Source organism: Parasteatoda tepidariorum, chromosome 6, assembly GCF_982258835.1.
Source record: "Parasteatoda tepidariorum strain Cologne lab strain chromosome 6, Ptep-v5.0, whole genome shotgun sequence".
Lineage (NCBI taxonomy): Eukaryota > Metazoa > Arthropoda > Arachnida > Araneae > Theridiidae > Parasteatoda > Parasteatoda tepidariorum.
This window is the reverse complement of record NC_141760.1, coordinates 47,805,906-47,828,991: the sequence shown is the minus strand read 5'-3', so window position 1 is coordinate 47,828,991 and position 23,086 is coordinate 47,805,906. Positions and strand designations below refer to the sequence as shown.

Sequence of the window (23,086 nt, the reverse complement as noted above, 5' to 3'; positions counted from 1 at the left end):
TACACAGCACCATAAACTCTAGTACTTCTCTATTAGCAACACTATAGTTATTACTCATTTGGTGTTAAGTAATAATTTAAGCAGCATTAAAAATTAGTTATATGCTAAGTATTTATTTAGATTCATTTTGTATAATATAAAAAAAAACTTAGTTACAAAGTAATTATTTAGATTTAATCTTGATCCATTCCAAAATGGCTATATGAATTTTAAACATAAATGGTGCTGCATACTGTCATACCAATCATTGGTGCCTTTGCAATCAAACTTTCCCTTTTCGAACAATGGTATGTATATACAGTAGGGAACCGATTATCCGGATAACTGATTTTTCCGGTTTTCTGAATCGCTACAAAAAGCCGTTTTTTTTATTGTTAAACCTAACTAAAAAAAAATTTTTTTTTGGAAATAATCTTAAAAAGAAGAAAAAACGATGGAGTAATACACTAATGATTATTTCCAAAATGATGGTAAGGGAAACATCTTTCAAAAAAGAACGAAAAATCCTAAAATCTTATGAGGAAAAAAATTTTTTTTTAAAAAAATGGCGGGAAAATTTATTGAATTTCGTTCCGGTTTTTTGGTTTTCCGGATAACGGGTTCTGTATTGTATTACACGATACTTAAGTTATGGCTTGAGAGGTGCATGGGGAATTAGTACAGCACATGATGGAACATTGGTGCTGTACTAATTCATCTTATTTCACAACAGAGGTGGAAGTTTTTTTTAACACTTCTGATGCCTACTATGTTGAAATGTCCCAAACTCAGTGGTTTGTGTGATTTAATGGTTGCCAGACAGATTTTAAATTATTACTAAATTTCATCACATAGACAACTTTGACAATATCGTAGACATCTATTGAAAATATTTCATATCTCAGAATTTCAACAGAAGTTTCTTGTTTAGTATAGTATGTCCATTTCTACCTTTATTCAACAAAGCTTCTTTGTTAATTAGGGATTTTGACACAAGATCTACTACTTTTACAGCTTTACTTTTGCAGCTTATGTGTGGTAAAAAAAATTATCATCTAATTATTATTTTTTTAGTAGTGAATGGAGTGTGAAATTTTTAATGACAAAAGCATAAGAAAAATCATTCTTTATTATTCTGTTTTGTACAAGAAAAAGCTTTATAGAACTTAATCATTCAGTACCAAACTTTAAAAGCTATACCAGTGAAATTGTTCTAATATCAAATAATCACAATATAAAACAAAAAAATGGAACTTTTATACAATTAAAAAAAAAATCGGAGTAGGAGAAAAATGTCTGTAGAGCATTTTAAACCACAAACTCTCATTTTGTTGACTAGATTGGAGTTCAAAAGTACATCTAGAAGTTGCAAGTTTTTAAATTAAGCCTTACCTAAGTTCACAGATCAGAATTTACCTGAAGAATAATTTAGTATGCTGTATATTGGAGAAGGTACAGCAAATATTTTTTGAAAAACAAAAAGTGGCAGTAGTACTGAAAAAGTATAAATTTTGAAATAATTTTCACCTTTATTTCACATACAAGGTGCTTTCAAAAAAATTCAGTGAATGGTCCCATAGTTGAATAATTGTGGTGGTTATAAAGCCATTGCAACTAACGCCCTCTAGTATCCAAACCCTGACAGTACAGCAAAAAAGCACGCTTAAGACCAATTTAACACACCGGAAGATGTGGCTCTGGAAAACAAAGCAACGAGTGGTTTAAACCTTTTGGAGGTGGACAATAGTGTTAATAAGCATTCGCTTACAGTATCCAGCAGTTACGCAACATGTAGTTAATGACAAGTTATTTAAATACCAGAAAAAGGTATTTTGCAACTGTTACCTATATTTTAAGAAACCATTCACAAATTTTTTTTGAACACACTTTGTATTGTAATACAAATGACATAATTAGCCTTGAAAATATTTCTTTACATTTTAATGTATGACAACACAACAACCTATCAAATATTAGAATATGAATGTTTTACAGTTCAAATAAAATCATGACATTTTTGTTCAGCCCTTATTTGTCATTGTCTAGGCATTAACAAAAAGGACTTATAAGATACATGTCTTCAGAACATTTTTGAAAGAAATTATGAAAAATCAGGCTAAAATCTATTTAGTCTGAATATATTAAGCTTCTGTCAGTTTCTTTAATCAGAACAATATTTCATCAAACTGTTTCCATATTAAATTGCACGGGAAGAATTGGTTATCTATGCAGAGAATAATACAGTTAGGAATGTGGCTTTCAATGTGGAGAATCTCCAGGTTATAGAAATTGCTGAATAGTTTGAAAATTTTTAGTTTTGTGATACATTCATCTTGCGATTTTTAAAGTATAAAATTGGTAATGGATTAAATTTGTGTGAAATATACATTAATCATACAGAAATTATTTTTTTAAGTTCATCACTGAACTATTTTACGCATTTTATTAAGTACAAGTAAGCTAAAAACCAGTTTAATTCATTTTCAGTAATGCTATGGGAGGTAGAATTTTTTTTGTTTTGAGAAAGACCAAGGTTAACAATTGTTTTGAGATTTTTAAATATGAATCATATCTATGAAGAAAATATTTTATTAAGTTGATTAAAAAAAAGAAAGAGTAATAGCTTAATGCCACTAAAAGTTCATAAAGATATTAGTTTTAAATTTAAAAAAAAAAACCTTAGACATATAGGAAAAATCTAAATAAAGTAAACACTTATGTTGAACTAGAAATAAAATTATCAATTATTTGCTATACTAAGACAATTTCTCATACCATAATTCACACAATAAAATATTAAACAGTTAATTTTAATACTAAAATCTGTAAGTTTCATCTTATAATTTAGTAGTTTTAAAAGAAATGCCAACTATCTTTAATATATTTTGGAGTTTATTGGAATTCCTCAAAAATATGCTTTCGTTAAATGAAGACTTTTTTTAATTCCTCAAAAATCTCAAAGAAATTTTGATATTGCTTCTATTTAGAAAAGAACCTTATAATGGAATAAAACAAATTACATGCAATTTTAAACTAAGTCCTTTTTATTTATTCTATAGTACTGAACATTTAAATTATTTATCAGTTTTCAAATCAACTTTTTTCAAAATAAGATATTAGATTGCAACAAATGTTGTATATAATATAAATATATATAACAGTTAGTATGCCTGTAATTTTATCAATGTGAGCCAATAAACATGTAGCAATAATTTTGCCAGTAAAAATGACACTAATGACTTAATTTTTATTTTGTTCTTTAATATTTCACTGCACTTTGTATTGATCTTGTTTTATGATATTAAATTTACATTTTTGGTTAATGTGTTTGAGTGCTGTGAGGAAGAATCTGATCTGAAACTCTGCACGGCTGTCTACTTTAGATTTTAACTATCTGAAACTTAGCCTTGTCACTGTACTACACGAATGTTTTAAAACTATTTTAATGGCGACTGATAGCCAAAGCTTAATTACAAATCTGGTTTCTAATCGCACTTCAGTCTACAGAAGCAGCCCCCAAAATAAATCTTATTAACATTATTTTTATTTTTTAAAAATACATCATTTATGAATAAAATTAGCTTAACATTTATTCCACGTACATAATTATTTTCTAACAGATGGTCCAAGTCTAAAGTCGTTGAATTATTGATTTAACAAAAAAATCTAATTTAAACCTACTTTTCAAAAGAGTAAATACATTAAAAAAAAGTACAGTTTATATAATTTTCTAAAACTCCAAAAAATGGATTCAATAGCATATAATAAACGTAATACTGGTAGAAAAAAAATTTCATGAAGCTCAAATACAAGTTAGAAACAGTACAATTTAGAAAATCTATTAAAATTATTTTTTATTAAATTATAAAGGACATTTCTATATGCTTAAAGGTGTGTTTTTCATTCTTCTAAAAATATGAAATCATAAGGAAAAATATTCATTTTTAAGTATCTGTATATATGATGCCCTGATGCAATTTTCATTCAAAGTTATATTTAAAAATGCAAATTGGAAGCACAGAGCACACTAGTCAGCATTTAAAACTTAGACTTTGAAAAGGACAACAGCTAGTGAATATATTTTGTATGTATACATCTTCATTTCAATAGGAATTCTTTTTCTACAAACACTTTCAATATCACAAAAATGAACACTAAAAAATGTGGAAAAAAAGAGAAAGAGGACACGAACACGATTTATATTCCAAAGAAAAATACAACAATTGAAAGAAAAAATCACAGGAATGTGTTTCCCCTATCGTGTCATGATTTAAAATGTAACACTTTTCAGCTGACTAAACTGAAAAATGTCTTTTTTTTATTATTCTTTTTGGAAGAATATAACACAAACAGCTGAGGCACAACCATTTTTGTTGAGTTCGAAGCTTTCCGATCCTATATTGGGAGCATTTTACATATATTTCTTAAAGCTAGGTGCAGTGGAATTTGCTCACAACTTCAAACAACAGTTTCTTCGACTGGTTCTCCCTTATTGACCCCATTATGCCATGATGGGCTTTGCAGTGATTGCTATAAAGGTTCGGTGTCTTGCATTAAAGGCTGAGATCCGTCATTTCTCTTGTGAATCACTTCAAAATGAAAAGCATCACTAGATTTGTTAGGTTGAGGGGTGGAACTGGGTGAGGAATCAGAATGGTGAGGTGGTGGCCAGACTCCAACAGTGGAACTTGGATTGTCCGGAATAAAAGCTGCAACTAATAGGGCCAACATCACTAAAAACGCGCCAAAAACAAATGGAGGTCCAGGTATAAGCTGAAAAAACAAGAAAAATATTTAATACCAGCAATTTGATTCCATGTTTACTGATTTTGCATTACAAGGGTATGTTGTATACTGGAGAACATATGTTTCCCTCAACAAGATAAGTGGGACATCAATGACCTAGTGTCTAACTGCAAGAAGTGAGTTCAGATAAAAAAACTTATTTGTAATATTATCAATGGTTAAAAAAAACAAAACAAAAAAAAAAAACAATGTGCTGCCAAAAGAAAAACTTTCTCTTTAAAAAATTAGATATCAGTCTTGAAAAGGTTAAATTTCAATAAATACATAGCTGAAAAAAAAGAAGAAAAAGAGATGAATGTATTTCTCCCTAATGTGGAAAGTCAAAGCTAATGCCTCATAGTAAATTAGTAACTGCTAATTACGGTAGCCAGTTTTTATCCCAGCATCCCAATTTTTAAAGCAGTACATATGCTTTACGATATGTCATATGCTTATAAATTGATATAAAAATATATTTTATTGCACTGATTTTCATTTTATTACCCATAATGTTTTCTTTGCAGTTTATATTTGTTTAAAATTATTTGATTTAATAATAAAAAAAATAATGACGTAGATTTAATTCTCTTATGACGAATCTCTAATATGTTAAGCCCAAAGATAACCAATATGACACAAGGTATTATTAAATAATGTGTACCTAATTGTCCCAATATATAAAAATGTATGATCATTTTATGATAACTACAGATGATTTTGTTGACTAATACTGACTAGACTTGCAGACTAATGCCTTTAAAAATAAATACGGCACTGAAAGGACTGGATTAACTCTTTAACCAGGATTGGCTGGTTTAAACATTGGTTAAAACCAAACAGTTTTTTTTCAAAATATTGAACAGTTTTATTCAAAATATTGAACAATAGTTAAAAAAGATATCCATGAAAGGCTTTTTGATGGTTTAGTAGTGATGTTTAAAGTATTTTTTAACCATTTGTTTTAAGTATGCCAAAAAAAACTTTGTTTCAATCAATTAAAAAAAAAAAAACTACTTAGAAACCAAAAATTCTCTAACCCTGTCTTTAATTGATATGCTAGTTAGCAAATTAGAATAAAAATTTCCGTAGCAGGTACATTATCATCTGAGAAAATAGGTTCTTGTGCGAGAATGCAAAGTGGTTGTACTCTGAACCGAGTTCCGGGACAGTTAAACAACTATAATTAACTATTTAACTTAAAACAAGAACATTACCCTAGGTTCATCAGGAATTATCAATGTTCCATTTACGCTATGAATGAATCCATGGATATTTGATGGTATACTGTCATTCACATCTCCACTTAAATCCACGTGGAAAAGGTAAAATATAAATCCATAAAGTGCTGGGCCCAGCCCATTACATAAGCCTCTCATTCCAGTGATGATGCCTTGAACTAAACCTATAAGCAAGATAATAACATACTCATTTTCTTTTAATGTTTCTTTTTTTAAAGACCATATGTACAATTTTTTTAATGAATTTTACAACATAAAGAGGCAAATACCTTGTTTATCGGCATCGGCATGTGTGGAAACAAAAGAACTGATGGCAGGATAAGTAATACTACATACAGATGCTAAAACCCCAGCAGCCCACATCATCCTAAAAACAATAACAAAATTTAGATAGCTAATAACTTAGTTTTGTGGTCTTTTATAAAATTTTTGGTTAGATTGTAAAAAATAGAGGAGCACAGCCTGCTCCCAAAAGCTAGATAGGTTTTCAAACAGCAGTGCAATCACTACCATTATTTAGCCAAAAAAAAAAAAAAAAAATACATAACAAGCATAAGAAAAATTTATGATTGTTCTTTAAATAATAATTATTTTTTTTAAAATTAATCATTAAAATTCTAAAGTGCAGATATATGAGTTTGACTATTATAAGATTTAAATCTTTTACGTTTTTGATGTTAAAAAGAAATTGTTTTGATTGTAAAAGATGTTTTTTTTGTTGTTTTGTTCATTCATTGTTCAACAATTTATTTAAAACTGGTTGTGCATCCCCAGTAAAAATATGTTAGTAAACAAATTTCAATAAATATTTGCATACATAACAAAATGAGTATATTTGCAGTGCACTATAATAAAATAGAATATAATGTATAAAAAGAGGAAGAAACAATGTAATTTACAAAGAGAAATGTTAATTTTTAACTATATTAAGTACTATCAACTTTGACAAGGCATAGAAAAAAGATTTTTAGTATTATCTAGTGTTGATCTAAAGTTAAACAATCACTTTTTTTTGTAAACTAGATTGTTTGTACATTTTTACACTGTGTTCTACTTCATTACACATTTAAAAAAAAAACTTGATCATAAAGGTAATATATTTTAATAAAAATGTTCAAAAGTGAAAATTGTTTTCAAAGTTAAGTAGGAAGATAAAAAAAATAATCACCATGTCCTTGAACCGAATCCATACCACATAAGTTGTAACATTTCAAATAACAATCCAACCATTATAGTATGTTTAGCTCCAATCGTTTTCATTAACATTGCTAAAAATGCAGTCTGTAAAAAATAAATATATTTAAAAAGGTTCCCTTTTATATTGATAGCCTATAAAAAAAAAGTTAAAATTTTTTAAAAAGAAATTTAGAATTGTTTGTAATTAACAACGCAAATAATGATTAGATTCACTCGGTTTTTAGGATTGTATTTTAAAATTAGTTGTCAGAAATGGACTATAGTCTGTATATGGAAAGAATTCACCTCTTCGTTTGGAACAGTGGCAGAGATAATGTTTACGAGGTTTAACTATTTCATGTGATGGGTCAATATTTAATTCAGGTTTTGGCTTGGGTCACCTAGAGAAATGGAATTGGGGGAGAAAGCTCTCCTTTTAGAAATGCCCTATTTCTTGTTTACATAGCAGCAGATGGCCTTAGGCTTTGCGAGGGGAGTTCTTTCTGTAGACAAACTATAGACCATATTGCAGTGCCGGATTGTTCTCTCTCTACTATAACTCATCCCTTTGCGACGTAATTTTTGAAGCCATTGCTCCGAATATATAAAATTAGTAGTACAAATCGGAAAGATAAGAAGCAGGGTTCGTTGATTTAAATCATGATTAAAATCAAATGATTTTTTTATAAAAAATCATTGATTTAAATCAACTGATTTATATATATATATATATATATATATATATATATATATATATATATATATATATATATATATATATATATATATATATATATACATATATATATTATATAGATTTTAAAAGTTAAAAAACAGTGATTTAAATTGTTGATACTTTTATTATTTTCTTTTCTTAGTTTTAAAATTTATTTTAAATAAATTGCTGCATTGATTAATTTTAGTTCTTTCTTAAAGAACTTTAGTTCTTTACTTTCTTTCTTGGTGTGTGTTAAACACATTTGAAATTACATGTTTAAAAATCTTTTGATTCTTAACATTGAAAGTACAGATTAAAGTAAATATTTAATGCTGTCTTAATATAGACTTGCATAGCTGTAGAAAGTAAATAAACATGATTTTTTTTCAAAAAGAAAATGTTAATTAAAATTCTACCTTTTGATTAAAAAAGCATGGAATTGAAATCTACATTATAGTTTATTGATGGAAATTTCTATATTTCTAAAGCTTGAGGTTATATTAAAAAGATATTAATGTGCCAAAAATAGAAAGAAAAAAAAAAGATGAGTTCAGATATTTTTTTCCTGATATAGTGCCATTCTTCCCTTTCAATGTCTATTTGAAGCAGTAGGGTTATTAACTGGTATTTTTTTCCCCCATAATATGTTTATGGTATCTTTGAAATTATCAGATTTTCTTTTGTGAAAAAGATTCCAATGTGTACATAGATTTTTTTAAAAATGTTTTTTAGCTTACCTTATGTATTTTGATATAGGATTAAAAATGAATATTTTAACATAAAAATATATAGATTGAATACTTATTTTTTGATGAATGACAACATTTATAAACACAATCTGTTGCACTTATTTTGCTGTTTTATAATTCATGAGAAAAAAAAAGAGATCACAATTTTAAATTAAAATTATGGCGTGCTAATTGAAACTTGGTGTTACTAGCTAAAATAGTATTCTTTAAATTATCTATTTTATCTTGTCTTTTAATTTCAATCATGCCATTGTATCAAAATGGTCGCTATGCATTATAATGAAAAATTATTTTAGTAAGTTAGAGCTTCTAAAATATTGTTATAATATAGTTTTAATATTAATTTAATTTTGTTTAAACATTTATAAAGTTTTTTTAATCATAAATTAAAGCTCTTATAGTGTATTTGAATAAAAAAAAAAAAATCTGATTTAAATAAAAAAAATCCGATTTAAATCAAAATAATCCGATTTTTTTATTTATTTTTTTTAAAAAAAATCAGAAAAATCCCGAACCCTGATAAGAAGTGGTTGATCAAATTAATACCAAAAAATATATTTATATACAAATTTACAGAAAAATGTATGCCTGGTACTAAAAGGAATTTTCTTTATAATTTAAAATAACCAAAAAGTTAACATAATTATTAAAAATTTCAGGAGAACCATCTTCAATAAAAGTCACATACAAAGTTGTTTGAACTTTCTTTTCTCATATCAAAAAGCATTAAAATAATAAATTTATTAAAAAGATATTTTTGTTATTCATTCATTTCGTAAAAAAGAAAAACACTTTATTACTACGTAATTATTTTGTATATACATTCAAAGAAATTCACATTTGAAAACTTTTAAAAGTAAAAAAGAAGACATATTATTTAAATTTTGTATTTACAATTTCTAAAAGGGATTTTTTACTAAGTATGCAATTTATTCTAATTTGCAAAATAATTTCAAAAGATTGGCAGCAGATAATTATTTTATTAAATACCTGAGCTATAACGGATAAGAGTCCAACAACAGCAATAAACAAGGCTACTTCATCAGCAGAAAAACCCATTATCTATAAATAGTTAAATTAAAATTAGCATTTTAATACTATTTCATTGGTTTATTGAAAAAGGTTAAATTAAAAAAGAAATTTAATAAACTTTTTAATATCACAAAGCTTAAAATAATAAAAAGTTTTTTTTAAAGAACTTCAGTTCTCTAATGCAAGTAAAATATTTGAACAGCAAAAATTTTAGGGCATTCAACGATTGCATTTTAAAATTAATTTTGACTCAGTTTTTCAATCTAAATGATCTAATCCATAATCAAAACAAAAAGATTATATATTGAAGTGAATTCTACAAAATACCTTTTCTTTATTTTTTTCATCTAAACATCGCATTTTAAAACCTAAGCAATTTTCATTGCATAAAAAATGGTCCTATTACATATTAATAAGTAGATCCAGAATTCTAGTGTATTAAGAATTAAACACCGGGAAACAACTTTCAAAAGATTAGTAGTAATTTTATATTTTCTGCATTACAGTTTCTGACATATGCACATTTTTCTCAATTCCTGGTTTTGAGACCACGAGTTCTTGACCTCATCGACAATCACCCTTTACATTTACATGCCACCCTTTACATGCCAAAAATTATTAGGGAATCAGTCCTTCAAATAATTTATGGAATTCAAAAAGAATCAATTCACTCAAACAATTCTTTAGAATGTAGGAAATTAGAGTGATACTTGAAGTGGTCAAGAACACATGAAATATGGTAGTTGGGTATGAAGACTACAATTGAGAAGAGATGCTTGTTCACTGCCCTACTCACAAATCTCTGTTTTTACTTTGTCAGATATAACATATTTCATATATTTAATAATTCCTGCTTCCTGCAGTTATAACACTGATACTTAAAATTATAAAATGTTGTTTTAATTTTATATTTCTCATTATATGAAAATAAGTCAATAATTTTATTATAAATTGCTCATAAAATGCTTAGCATTTTGTATTAAAAGTAATGACTTAACATTAAAACTTACAAGTCTTAAATAAACAAAAAAACAAGAGTATTGGCCTGCTTCAGGTAGGTATGACAGGAAAACAGCAATAGAAAGCATCAATATCATTTTATCTTTTCCCATTTTCCTTAATTGCTATAAAAAAATCATAAAATAGAATTTATATAAATCATATATTAATATTAGAACAACATAAAAAACTATGCAGTTATTTTTTCCTTTTATTTCTTATATCATTTAAGCAATCTAAACTTTCATAAATTTGCATAAGTTACATAGCTTTTATCAGAAATAATAAATTGGAAATATATTTCTGCACATTAACTATGTAGCTGGTCAAACAGCACAGAATATATTCAGCACGAATAAGGCGTTTTATTAAGTAATTATTTAAATGTGTGATTTAAAATGTGCAAGTTGTAATAAAAATTCAAAATTCTTAAAACCAAGTGGGAATACATAAAAAAGCAAAGCGCTTCAAAAAAGAATTATATAAATGCACGATTTGAAGCTCGCATGTTGTAATAATATTGTAATGAAAATAAGGGATTTTCAAAATCACGTGCAAAAGCATAGCAATAACTACCTTTAAGGAAATCAAAAAAATTTTCCGATTTATGATGAAACTGGCAAAAATGAAGCATGTCAAAAAGTTATTAACTAAATGCGCGATTTATAACTCACAAGTCCTAATAAATGTATCACTATTTTAAAAACCGCATGGAATTTGTCAGCTATAAATACCAAAAAAAAAACACTAGAAACATCACTTGGAATTATAATGAAATTGGCAAAAATAATGTGAGTCAAAAAGTTATTACTCAAATGCGAAACTCGCACAGAGTAGTGTCATATTAAAAATTTTGGGTTTTTTGAAACCATACAGAATTTCAGGGCAATAACTGTTGAAAAATCAATCAAGAAACAACATAGATTTACAATACAGAGTTGGCACAGAAAGAAATGAACAAAGTAATCTCTTTTAGCAGACTAAAGCATTAAAATAGTTGCTGAAAACTATGAAAATAGTTGCCTAACTAAGAACAAAATTTTTTAAACAATATGACTAAAATTTTATTAAATGACTTAATTGTCATATACTATGATCCATTTAGTCAAGTTGGTGGCAAATGTAATAATTTTTATATAAACGTTAGTGTTCAGGCACTGAATTTTTATATGAAAAAAATTAGTACATTTGCAGAAAATTAAATACTTTTTCATTAAAAAAAAAAAAAAAAACATAATTCGACTAAAAATTTTTTCCTTTTATCAATAATTGATTGAGCAAATATATACATGCATACATTGGGAAAAGTGATTGCTCGAATTCGAAATTCACGCATCGTAATATGGTATCAAAAATTGTTTTTTTTTAAAAATCATGCAGAACTTCGCTAGGAGTACAGAAAAGTCCCACAATAGTCTCCTTTTTCTGAAAATAGTCGATTTCTTATCGTTTTTAGGCAAAAAAAAGTTGTTATAGTCATCTCGGGACGAATATAGTTACAAATAGTCACCTGTGGCAATCCTGATTCTGTGCTAAAATTTAGAATGAAATGCCAATTTTAAATTGATTTTTATATAAATATGGAAAAAAAATTGCATGTTATAGGATATAGTTAATATTTTTCTAATAACCTAAAATTAATAATAATAATAAAAAATCTACTTTTGCAAAACACATGTAGCATCTAATTAGAGCTATTTTAGTTTAACTGCATAATTGTCTAATCTATTAGCTTTTTTTCTTACCATTGCCATAATTTTATTTTGGAAAATCATTAGACCTTATACACTAAAAATAGCAAATAAGAAAAGTAGCATTATACATACTGCAAAGGGATCAGCATGCTCCCAAGATATTGGAGAACCCCATGAGGCAGGCCTGAATTTTTCCGGCAGTGATTCTGGTACAGCCACTAGTATGAAAAAAACATCCAGGATGGCTACGGCAGAAGCCAATGCAACCACTAAATTGTCATTATATAATTTCCCCAGGTATGCGCCTAAGGCTGGACTGGTGACTAAACTAGCTGCAAACGTTGCAGACACCTGCAAGTTATTGTATATAAAATTAGAAACATTTTGGAATACAAATAATCACACAGAGGCTATATTTTAGCTCTTAGGATTAAATGCAATTAAAACGAATGTAAAAAAACAAAAAAAACTCACTAATCCATAAGCAGCACTTCTTTCTTGCTCCTCAGTCACATCCGCAACATAAGCAAAAACAACGGAAAATGTCACAGCAAATACTCCAGATATTGAAATCATTGCAAAATACCACCTACACACAAAAAACAACACATTACGAATGAGGAAGCATAAATATAGAGTATATAAAAAAACTGATAATTATTAAAAAAAAATAAATAAATAAATGAATTAAAATTATCAATAACTCTGACCATAATCTAGCTAAATAATAACACAATTCTTTGATTCCTTTTTCATAACATAAAAAAAAAAAATAATAATAAGTGGAAAATTTGAAGTACCAAACAAAGAGCCTGGATTTTTAATCCAACACAAGACAAATTCCCATTGGTGATTTCTGAGTTAAAACATTAAAAAAATCATCCTTCAATTAATTCTTGCTTTTTAAACTAGCACCATAAAATTTTATTTATAGAGAAATAGTTTTATGCAAGAATGTATAGAAAAAAATTGAAGTTGGTTCATATTAAGCTATTAAAAAAAAACTAGTCATACTATATTCATACAGCTATATGATATAGTAAAACCTTGTTCAATTGCTATTTTGTATTATATCAAACTTTGTTTATTGCCCTCTAAAAAAAGTATAGAACCGAGAAAGTTTTCTTCTCAATATTTATACAAAATCCTCATATATATTGTTTGTTAGATTGCTATGTAACTGTGATTAAAAATATCAAGCAATCAATTGCAAATAAAAAAGAGGAAAACATGTGAAACAAAAAACAAAACAAATAAGCTTGAAAGATTTCATTAAATCAAAACATTAATCATCAATTTCCTTAATAAAAATTCTAATTTATTAAAACCTGACCTTAATGATTTTCCATGGATTCAAAGCTTTCTTTGATAAGTTTTCATAGCGTATCAAAAGTTTACATACAAAATTTAAAGGCAGTGTGGTTATTTTTAAAAGTATTAAAAAATATCACAAAAATAAAGAAGGAAAAATATAAGAAAGAAATGAAAGTAAGATTAAAAAGAGGTTTGAAATAGCAAATCCAAGAAGGAATCTTTTCCCAATAAATTTTTTTTATAATATTTGAGTTATAAGAAAATAAAGAGAAAAATGTTTATCACAAATAAAGTTTTATTACAGAAAGTAACATACTTAATTCCAAGAGTATCCACAGTTCAAAACATTAATATAATGACAGTAAATATTTTTTTTTAATGTGAAAAAGATCAATTAGAAAAAGTGATACAAACCATGTATTAATTTTCATCAGTGGAATAGGAGCACATGTAAAGAATACAGTAAGTAAAAGAAACAACTTTCGTCCCCAAACATCTGACAAAGCTCCAATTAAAGGGGCACTTAAAAAAGATAAAAGACCCTAGAAATAACAAAATAAACTCAGATTAGAATTGTTTATTTTGTATCGCTATAAATAAACTTTTCTTGTAAAATTATTTGAAACAACTTACAAATATTAAACCAAAATTTCTAACAATTTGTTTTTAATCATTCACCTCAATATAAATAACAAGCATCAATCTATAATTTCTTTAAAGGGACCTATTTTTGAAATTTTGAGGGGAAAAAAAAATGGAATTTGGCCAAAAATTATTTTTGTCAATTACTGGGGTTTCATTTCAACACAATATAGTTTTTTTTTATTACTAAAAACACACTTATGTAATACTACATGAACATTTAAATACTGAAAAAGTACATCACACATTCTTCTCTTGTAAGTTATTTACTTTTTGTTTTAGATTATTTAAATGAACTTTTGTTACATAAAATTGCATTGTTTCATATGCATGAAAATTAACTTCTTTGTTGCAGGAATTCAAACAAAATGAAATATCAAAAACATTTATATAAAAATCCATTTATATAGTTAAATTTATGATAGATGCTTAATTTTAGCTTAAATTTTAAAAAAGGGTTGCTTTTTGAGGCTTAGATTTTTGTGATGGGTCTTCACACTTATTTCTTCCTAGATTGAACCTCAAATATAATTATTTGGTGTGTATTTTAATAATGAAATGTAAATTGTAAAGTAGATATTTTAGAAAGTTTTTAACTATTCAAAAAAAAAGACTAAGTGGATTTATATACAAACCTTTATACCGACAATAAGACCATTCATTAAAAATGTGTGACTGGGGAATGTTTCATTTAACACCTAAAAAAAGGAAAGATAATTATAATAAAAAATAGACATTTATGCTAAATAACTATTTATAACTACCTCCCAATTTTATATTTAAAAATATTTTACAGCATAATAATATTTCAGTAGTTTCTTACTATATTGTATTCAATATAGAAAAGATGCATTAAAAGCAATATATTAACTTTTGTAACTAAATAATCTACAATGGTAAATTTTATTCTTTTAGGAGTATAAAATATGTGGCCTTCCATTTCAACTAAAAATGTATTAAATTACATAAAAATCTATAATTACTTTTCAAACTAATCACAATAAAAAAAACAACAACATAGAAATATCATTACAAGTATAAAATGCAGAAATATCAAATTTAGTATTAAGATTTAATTTTTCACCTTATTGAATTCAATGAAAGAAAATGTTTTTGACTAAAACATAAGCAGCTATAGGATTTATTTAAAAATTTAAGATGTAAGTAATTTATATATTATAAAAAAATAATGGATTTTTATTTTCACTAGGAAAAATTAAAAAAGGCTTAATGGAGTAACACTGCAATTTTTTATTTTTTTCCAAATTTCAAAATAGTATAAATATTAGGGTGGTCGAAAGATGGCACCCTCTAAAGAAGTGCAATCTGCAATAAAACTAATATTTCAAAAGTTGTAACAAATATATATATATATATATATATATATATATATATATATAACGTCGTTGCCGAGCAGAAGGAATAAAACAGGTCTTAGGCAGGGATGGAGGGTACAAAATTTATTAATTAATTATTAGACAGAGATCAGCTATAAAAGTGGTCACGAAAAATTGTGTTCTTCATTATAAGTTAGGGAAAATCTTGCAAAGTAAATCTGTAAAATGTTTCATTTTAGGGAATAAGGGAAATCTTAGTGATTGTAATTTGTTTATTAAATAGGTTGTCCGACTCCCACAAAGAGCAAAGGGGGAAATGTCCAGTTTTTAATTAATGCATGTTTGAGCCAAAAATAGAGTTAAGGACAGGATGTAAATTTAAAACTGTGAGATAGTGTTTCGATTAGAGTAATAAAATAAAAGGATTTCCAGAAAAGAATAAAATAAAAAGATTTATTTAAGCTTTTTATGTTATGTTGTTTTTATGTTGCTGAAAAATTTTAACTATAATCCAAAAATTCTAAAAATTATTATCTATTTGCAAAATTTTCCCTCTGATAGAAGCACAATTAAAATGAAAAGAATAAAATTTGTAATTTTAACAATATATAAAAGTAATATGAATTATAAAGAAACATACACATTTAAACTCATGGTAAAAATTTAACACAATTAAAAATATGCAGTGACATTATCAGCAAATTTAAGATTTTCATTTTCAACAGTTTTTATGACTTAACAGTTTTTTCAGTTCCAAATCTCTTGTTTGAAGATCACAACTAAGTTTTTTCACCATAATATTCCTCATCATAAAAACAAATTTAAGTCAACGCTTCAATCATGATAAAAATTTATAAACATTTTTAAAAATTTGTAAGTTAAAATGTAAAACACATAATACAAAAAATAGTTCTACTGGAAAAATTTCAGTCTAAAATTAAACTTGAGTATTGTTTATCCTGTTTGAAAACAAAATAAAATAAGAAATGACACAGCAGTTGTTATTCTGAAGTCCAAGACTTCAGTATTGTCTTACTTCACTTTATTTATTATTAACCTTTCATATTTATCACTTTAATAGCAAAATACCCGAATTTGTCTTTTTTTTTTCTTCTATGTCCAAAAATTTCCTTTTGTAAAATTTTTTCTTTTCTTTTTCTCTCTTTAATTTTTCTTTCTACTTTCTATATTTTTTAGACTTTTATTTTCTTTCTTGGTATTTTTATTGCAGTCATTAACCCGGATTTCAGGAAAAATGAGAAAGGACAAATCGCTTTTTTAAATTTATTTGCTTTACCCAAAATTGGATCGGCTGTTCAAGGATGCTTATAAAATATAGATAAGTTCAGATTAAAACTCAGCATTGTAGTTTTCCAATTGGTATATTTTGAAGAAAAAGTGAAGAAAAAAGAATAAAGTCTAATTAAACCCCTCTTAATTGCCATGTTTTATTAAAAAATAAAAAGCTAGAAAGAAACCAAAAATCATTATTAATGTATTAATGAAAAAGTCAGAACAAAAAATAAATTTAACTTAATTGAATTTGAAGACAAAAACAGCAGGATAACTTTCATAAGAAACACTTTTAAGAAAATGCTGTCATAATAAAAAATGTTGATATAAAACAAAAGTTCACAAAAAAAATCAAAAGATAGAAAAAAATTGTTCTTTGTTCTTAAAAGATAACTTTATTGTTGACACATTTATGTTGCTGCCTGTTTTACCCTACAGGAAAAAATAAGAAAAAAAATAAATCTATTAGAAATGCTCAGTTACAATGCTGAGCTATAATAAGAACAGAAAATAAGAGAAAGGAGAAAGAAAAAAAGCAAAACAAAAGTATTCTTAATATTTAAAATAAAAAGTGGTGAAAAAATGATGAAATTGACTTTCTCAAATATAATTTTTTAAAAATTAAAAAAAAATAAATCATCTGTACAAAACTCATGGTTCAGTATCAAGTAATCTATTTTCAATTCTTCAAATTTCGTTTTTCCATTTGTCTATCAGAACACAAATTTGCAAGTTTTAGAACTTAAATATACACAATAACTATTTTTATTAATGTATAGTAAATAATAAGATTTTAAAATAATCTTAGTCAAATCAATTCAAATTAAAAAATAAAAAACTTTTTTGAATATTTGTTACATCTCTAGTTAAGGGAAAAGTAAACCAAAAATTAAATCATCACAATGTTTCAAATTATTCACACAATCATTTCACATAAGAAATCATTGAAATTTCTAAAAAATAACACATCTTGACAATATACTTACAGTTATCATTGGTGATGTTAAGAGACCCCATGCAAAGAACTCCAAAAATATTACCACCAATGCATGATATATACTTGGTTCTCCAATACCTGAAGACTAAATGAAATAATAGTTATGAAATAGTTAAAACTATAACAAAAAAAAAATCATTATTTTTTCATTATCTTACTACAACCCAAAACTACATAAAAGATCTAAAACAAGCTATAATTGTTTTGAAAAAATAAAACCTTATAATATTTTAAAACAGAAAAAAAAAATTACCTAGTAATTACCTACAGTAGGTGGGTACTAAATATAGAAGGCTTTCATACTAATAAGAAATTCTTTAAAATGTATATCAAGAAAATTAATTTTCATAAAATCAAATTAAATTTTTTAAAATAATCTGAAGTTGTGTTACAAATTAAAAATGAAATATCTAGAACTGTGCAATCAAGTTCAATTGGGCCGGGATAGCCTGGTCAGTAGGGCGCTGGGTCACTTATGGCACAATCGTCTGGTGGTCAAGGACTAGATTGAGCTCCGCAAGGTCTAATCTTAACAGACTACAAAGAATGGTCTGTGTAGCCCTGTCAGGCTGTCTCAGGACCACTCCTACAGCTGCTCTAGAGAGCTTACTTGGGCTTCTTCCATTGAACTTGAAGCTCAGACAGTCGTAAAGCGTCTTATGTACCTTGGCCTATGGAAAGAGTATTCCAAACACTTGTCATCTTGTCTCACAAGTGATGGATTTATCCTCTTTTATTATGCCTAGTGACTATATGTCACTAGGATACGCTTTTCACAAGCCCTTCAAGATCCATTTTCCTACTAGAGATGAATGGTTTAATTCTCCTCGGTGGCTTAAAGGCAAATGCCTAATATGGTACACTGATGGTTCAAAGATTGGTGCCAAATCAGGAGCAGGAATTTATTTCTCCAATGACGGTACTAAACTTCACTTTCCCCTGGGAAACTATGCCACCGTTTTTCAGGCTGAGGTCTATGCCATTATCTTGTGCTGCAAGTTATGCTTAGACAAGGGATATCAAAATACGACTATCCGCATCTGTTCTGACAGTCAGGCTGCTCTCCTATCACTGTCAAGGTGTAAATTCACCTTTTTGTTAGTGTCGGAATGCTTCTCGGTCCTCTGCTCATAACAAGGTATCCCTGCATTAGGTACCAGGACATATGGGTATTGGTGGAAATGAGCTAGCTGATGAAGCAGCACGGGCTGGCTCCAATGCAATTTTCTGGGGCCCAGAACCTGCGCTGGGAATTTCTTCCTCCTCATTTAGGGCAACCATTTTTAAGCTCTACGGCAAGATTGCCCATGAGCAATGGCGCGCTGCTGACGGTCACAGACAAGCTAAGGAGCTCTTAAAGCTTAATAGAAACAGTATAAGGAAGATCATAGGTCTTCTTACTAATCACTTTATCCTCAGGAGACAGCTAAACATTATGGGAATAGAATCCAATTCTCTTTGTCGGGGATGTCATCTAGAAGAAGAGACATCACGACACATACTTTGTGATTGTGATGTCTAGTCTGCTCAAAGATTTGAGCATCTAGGGCAGCATTGCGTCAATGCCTGGGAACTGCAAGATGTTCTTATAAGGTGCTTGCTGAACTTTATTTCAGCTATAGGGCTTTCTTGCTAATCACGACTAGGGTTTGGGTACAATAGACCTCTGGTCCATGTGCCCTGCTTGTCAGAGCTGCCCAACCTCTAAATCTAAGGGCGCTGGGTCCATGTCCGAAAGTTCGAACCCCGCCGGTCGAAGACTCCCTGGATAGTAAAGTGACTGATGCATGTTAAATCTGCCGAGTCGCAAAAGTCCTCCATGTTCCCTTAACAAATCAAAACTTCTGGGGGTACTGGATTGGAGATTGATCGTTCTCTGATTCAGGTCTAAATTACGATCTGTGGATGAATGAATGGGACCGCCCCATAAACTGGTGTGATGCATGGTGTGGTAGAAGTCGAATTCTTGGCCATAGACGGCACCACTGGAAAACAAGAACTATTGCACCCCCTCTGCCTAAACAGGCATATGTCAACAACAACAGTTCAATTTCTTTTACTCTTTTGTAGTAAGAACAAAACTGTTAAACTGATTTTAATACCCTTTCGACTTTTAGAATATGGGTAAATTGTCAAAATAATAAATTAAATTAAACATAGCTTGTTAAATTTAAAACATTAGTAACTTTAGATCACTTATAAATTTTCAAAGTATAGGGTGACCCGGGGTAATTCACGATCACTCTGTTTCTGGGGTAAATAATGACCACCTAAGTTTTATTTTAAAAAATTTTTTTTTTTAAATTTAAGACATGGACAAGAATGCTTGTACACTTTACTAAAGTATAACTACATTTACTTAATAATAATTTTTTGTTTAATTTTACAAAATAAGTATCTTTTAAACTGCTTTCTGTATTTTCCATTTCAAAGATGGGTTTCAAAATGTGCACATTTCTACAAAGGTCTCCCTCCTTCTCTTAAAAATAAATATTTTGAGTAACTTTCTTTTTCTTTGATATAAAAGTAGTGTAAGCTTTTGCTTAATTGTTTCACATCTACTGTAAACATTATAATTGATTATAGGAAACTATATCAAATGTTGCCCCCTACAGATGGGGTAATTATTGATCACTGGGGTAATTCCTGATCATTGTCATTTCTTCTTATAAATAGTATATAAAATAGCTTATAAATACCTAATTATCTTTTCTTAAATAACAGTTCATATTTATTAAGTGGAACAACTATAAAATATATTTTAACTGTCATCACAAAATTTGTTTTTAACTGTATACAAGACTGTATTCTGATTTGCATTATTTCTGGTTTATCTTACCTTGCTTCTATCTTAATTTTATGTGTGTACATCGTTAGAATAATTTTTAAGTTAATAAATTAGCCTAGTATAAATATGGTGAGAAATTATAAGCCTAAAAGGGATACTAAGTTTCTAGAAAACAAAATTAATGAATTTCTTTTAATGATTGAAAATGAAAATTTCAGTGTGAGAGCTGCTGCCAGAGCTGTTGACATACCTTACTTAACTTTACACCTTCCTTTAATGAAGTTAAAAAATCCAGCAAAAGTAACCCATTTGGGAACTCTCTTATATTTCAGAAGAACATGAGAATGAGTTGGCTGATTGCCTAAAATGTATGGCACGATGCAAAGATTTTTGAACATTTAAAATGTTAATCGTTCTCCTTGCTTTTAAATAAATCATTTTATTAGCTGCTTAAACATATCTTTTTGGTTTATTTGTTTGATCTAGATGTCTTATTTGTTAATTACCATTATATAATTATTTTGAAACAGCCCCTTAACAATAAAAGCTAGTGATCAGTAATTACCCCAGAAGTGATCAGGAATTACCCCAGAAATGATCAAGACCAGGGGTAATTCCTGATCACTAAAAATTTAAAATCTTTTAAATTCTAATTAGATTTTCAAACAAAAGAAGATGGCATTGGACTCATCTCATATAACCTCAAACTTCCAGTAAATATTAAAATTCTATTTTGAATAGTTCTTTCACAAAATAGATGTTTGCGTTTTTTGATCAGGAATTACCCCAGGTCACCCTACTTTAAAATATTTTTTTTTCTTCCTTAATGGATGCTTTTTAGAATTATATGTATGGGAAAATGTTAGTGTAATTATCTTAAAACCATTTATTACCTTAGAAAATTTTTTTTTTTTCTTCCTTTTCCTCTCACTATTTAAAATCCTTTATAACAGAACTGATAATGCATTGACGTAATCGTTATTTTACTTAAAATATTTAAATACAAGTTTCTAAAACTTGAAATAACTAAATACAAATGATTTTTATTAATGCTATAGGCATTAATGTTTATTTAAATTCTGGTTAGAACTTTAATACACTGTAGAAAGGATAAATAATTTTTTTGTTGTTGCAAAATACCCATTTCTTTTATTGAATTAGTGTTAAATTTAATTATTCAGTAAATCATCTGTAAAATATTTTATAGCAGAAGCATTAAGTTATGAAAAAATAAAATTAAAGTTTTATAATTTTTTTATATCACTCAAATTATGTTTTTAAAGTCAGAGAGATAAAATGTATACTTTCATAAAGTAATCAATAAGGCATAATATAAGTATGAAAGATTGAGATGTTTCATTAATTTTTATTATTTCAAATTACAATGGCCTTCAGGAGCCTAATTTCCTTGGTCTTTATTTGTTTACCTTAAAAATACATTGAGATTAAGATGTAAAATAAATAATAATTCTGAGTACCATTGCTTTGTATGATAATAAATTCTACTGATTTAACAGCAAAAAAAATTCTAAACAAGATTGAATAGTGGAGATCACTTCCTCATGTAATGTGAATGAAATTTTTTTTAGACAAGTAAAAAAGTAAATTATTGCTGATTATCTAATATTTAACAACACCATATAGAAAATTAATATGAAGTAAGCTATCACTTGGATACGTTAAGGAAAAGTTTAAAGCACAATTATTTTCATAACAATTTAAGAACTAGGCATATTAAAAAAAATATTTAGTGCTATATATAATTATTCCTTAAATTTCGAAGTAATATTTCAATTTAAACAATATTAAAAGAAAACGACGCCTAAATAAATAATCTTCGTATGCTTAATAGGCAGAAAAAATAGTTTTTGTCGCCGTAATCCGATTAGAAACTTATAAAATTAATGTATAAACTTCGGGAGGTGGGGAAAAACTAGTTAAGATATCGCGTTTTTAATAAAAAAAATTACAAAGAAAAATGAATTTAATTTTATTAAGACTGTTCCATTTTATTTGTAACTTTTAAGACATGCCTTCGAATACTGTAATAAAACAGAATTTGTTTATATAAAGAAGAAACAATACAGTTGAAAAGGTTCTTCTCAACTTACTATAAAACCATCCTTCATAATGGTTTTTCTACTTCTCAAGATTATTCCTGCAACTTTTTTGGACACCTTAGGGGGCATTTTAACATTTTATGCTTTCGTGGAACTAATTTGTAGGTTATTAAATTTCATGCCTATTAACACTTTCCAAAGCAATCAATGCTAGCACAGCATTCAGCACATAAGTAAAATAAACAACAAAATCCACAGCAATTACAAAACATAAATCGAGTAGAG

General features: G+C 27.5%; 1 protein-coding gene across 2 annotated transcripts; it reads right to left on the bottom strand.

The window, feature by feature from the left end:
• Positions 1–1,090: 1,090 nt before the first annotated feature.
• LOC107442191 (solute carrier family 71 member 1) lies at positions 1,091–23,082 on the bottom strand. 2 transcript variants are annotated; one of them, XM_016055688.4, is made up of 12 exons: positions 22,853–23,082; positions 17,943–18,038; positions 14,962–15,024; positions 14,099–14,226; positions 12,845–12,959; positions 12,503–12,721; positions 10,688–10,801; positions 9,636–9,707; positions 7,171–7,283; positions 6,272–6,369; positions 5,979–6,166; positions 1,091–4,752 (listed from the first exon to the last, which is right to left on the bottom strand). In XM_016055688.4, the coding sequence occupies exons 1-12, from the start codon at positions 22,928–22,930 to the stop codon at positions 4,510–4,512; spliced, it is 1,527 nt and encodes a 508-aa protein (XP_015911174.1). In that variant the 5' UTR covers positions 22,931–23,082; the 3' UTR covers positions 1,091–4,509. The 2 variants fall into 2 exon arrangements, with proteins under 2 accessions (XP_015911174.1, XP_042907151.1); XM_043051217.3 differs by lacking the exon at positions 10,688–10,801.
• Between the last annotated feature and the right edge of the window lie 4 nt (positions 23,083–23,086).

What these genes read in the sequence shown, in the direction of transcription:
- LOC107442191 (XM_016055688.4), bottom strand. Translation starts at nt 22,930, where the DNA reads ATGCCCCCTAAGGTGTCCAAAAAAGTTGCAGGAATAATCTTGAGAAGT. An exon ending in CTGATGAAAATTAATACATG is followed by an intron (nt 12,960 to 14,098) that starts GTTTGTATCACT and finishes TTTTGTGTGTAG; the next exon opens with GTGGTATTTTGCAATGATTT. An exon ending in GAAGTGCTGCTTATGGATTA is followed by an intron (nt 12,722 to 12,844) that starts GTGAGTTTTTTT and finishes AATAACTTGCAG; the next exon opens with GTGTCTGCAACGTTTGCAGC.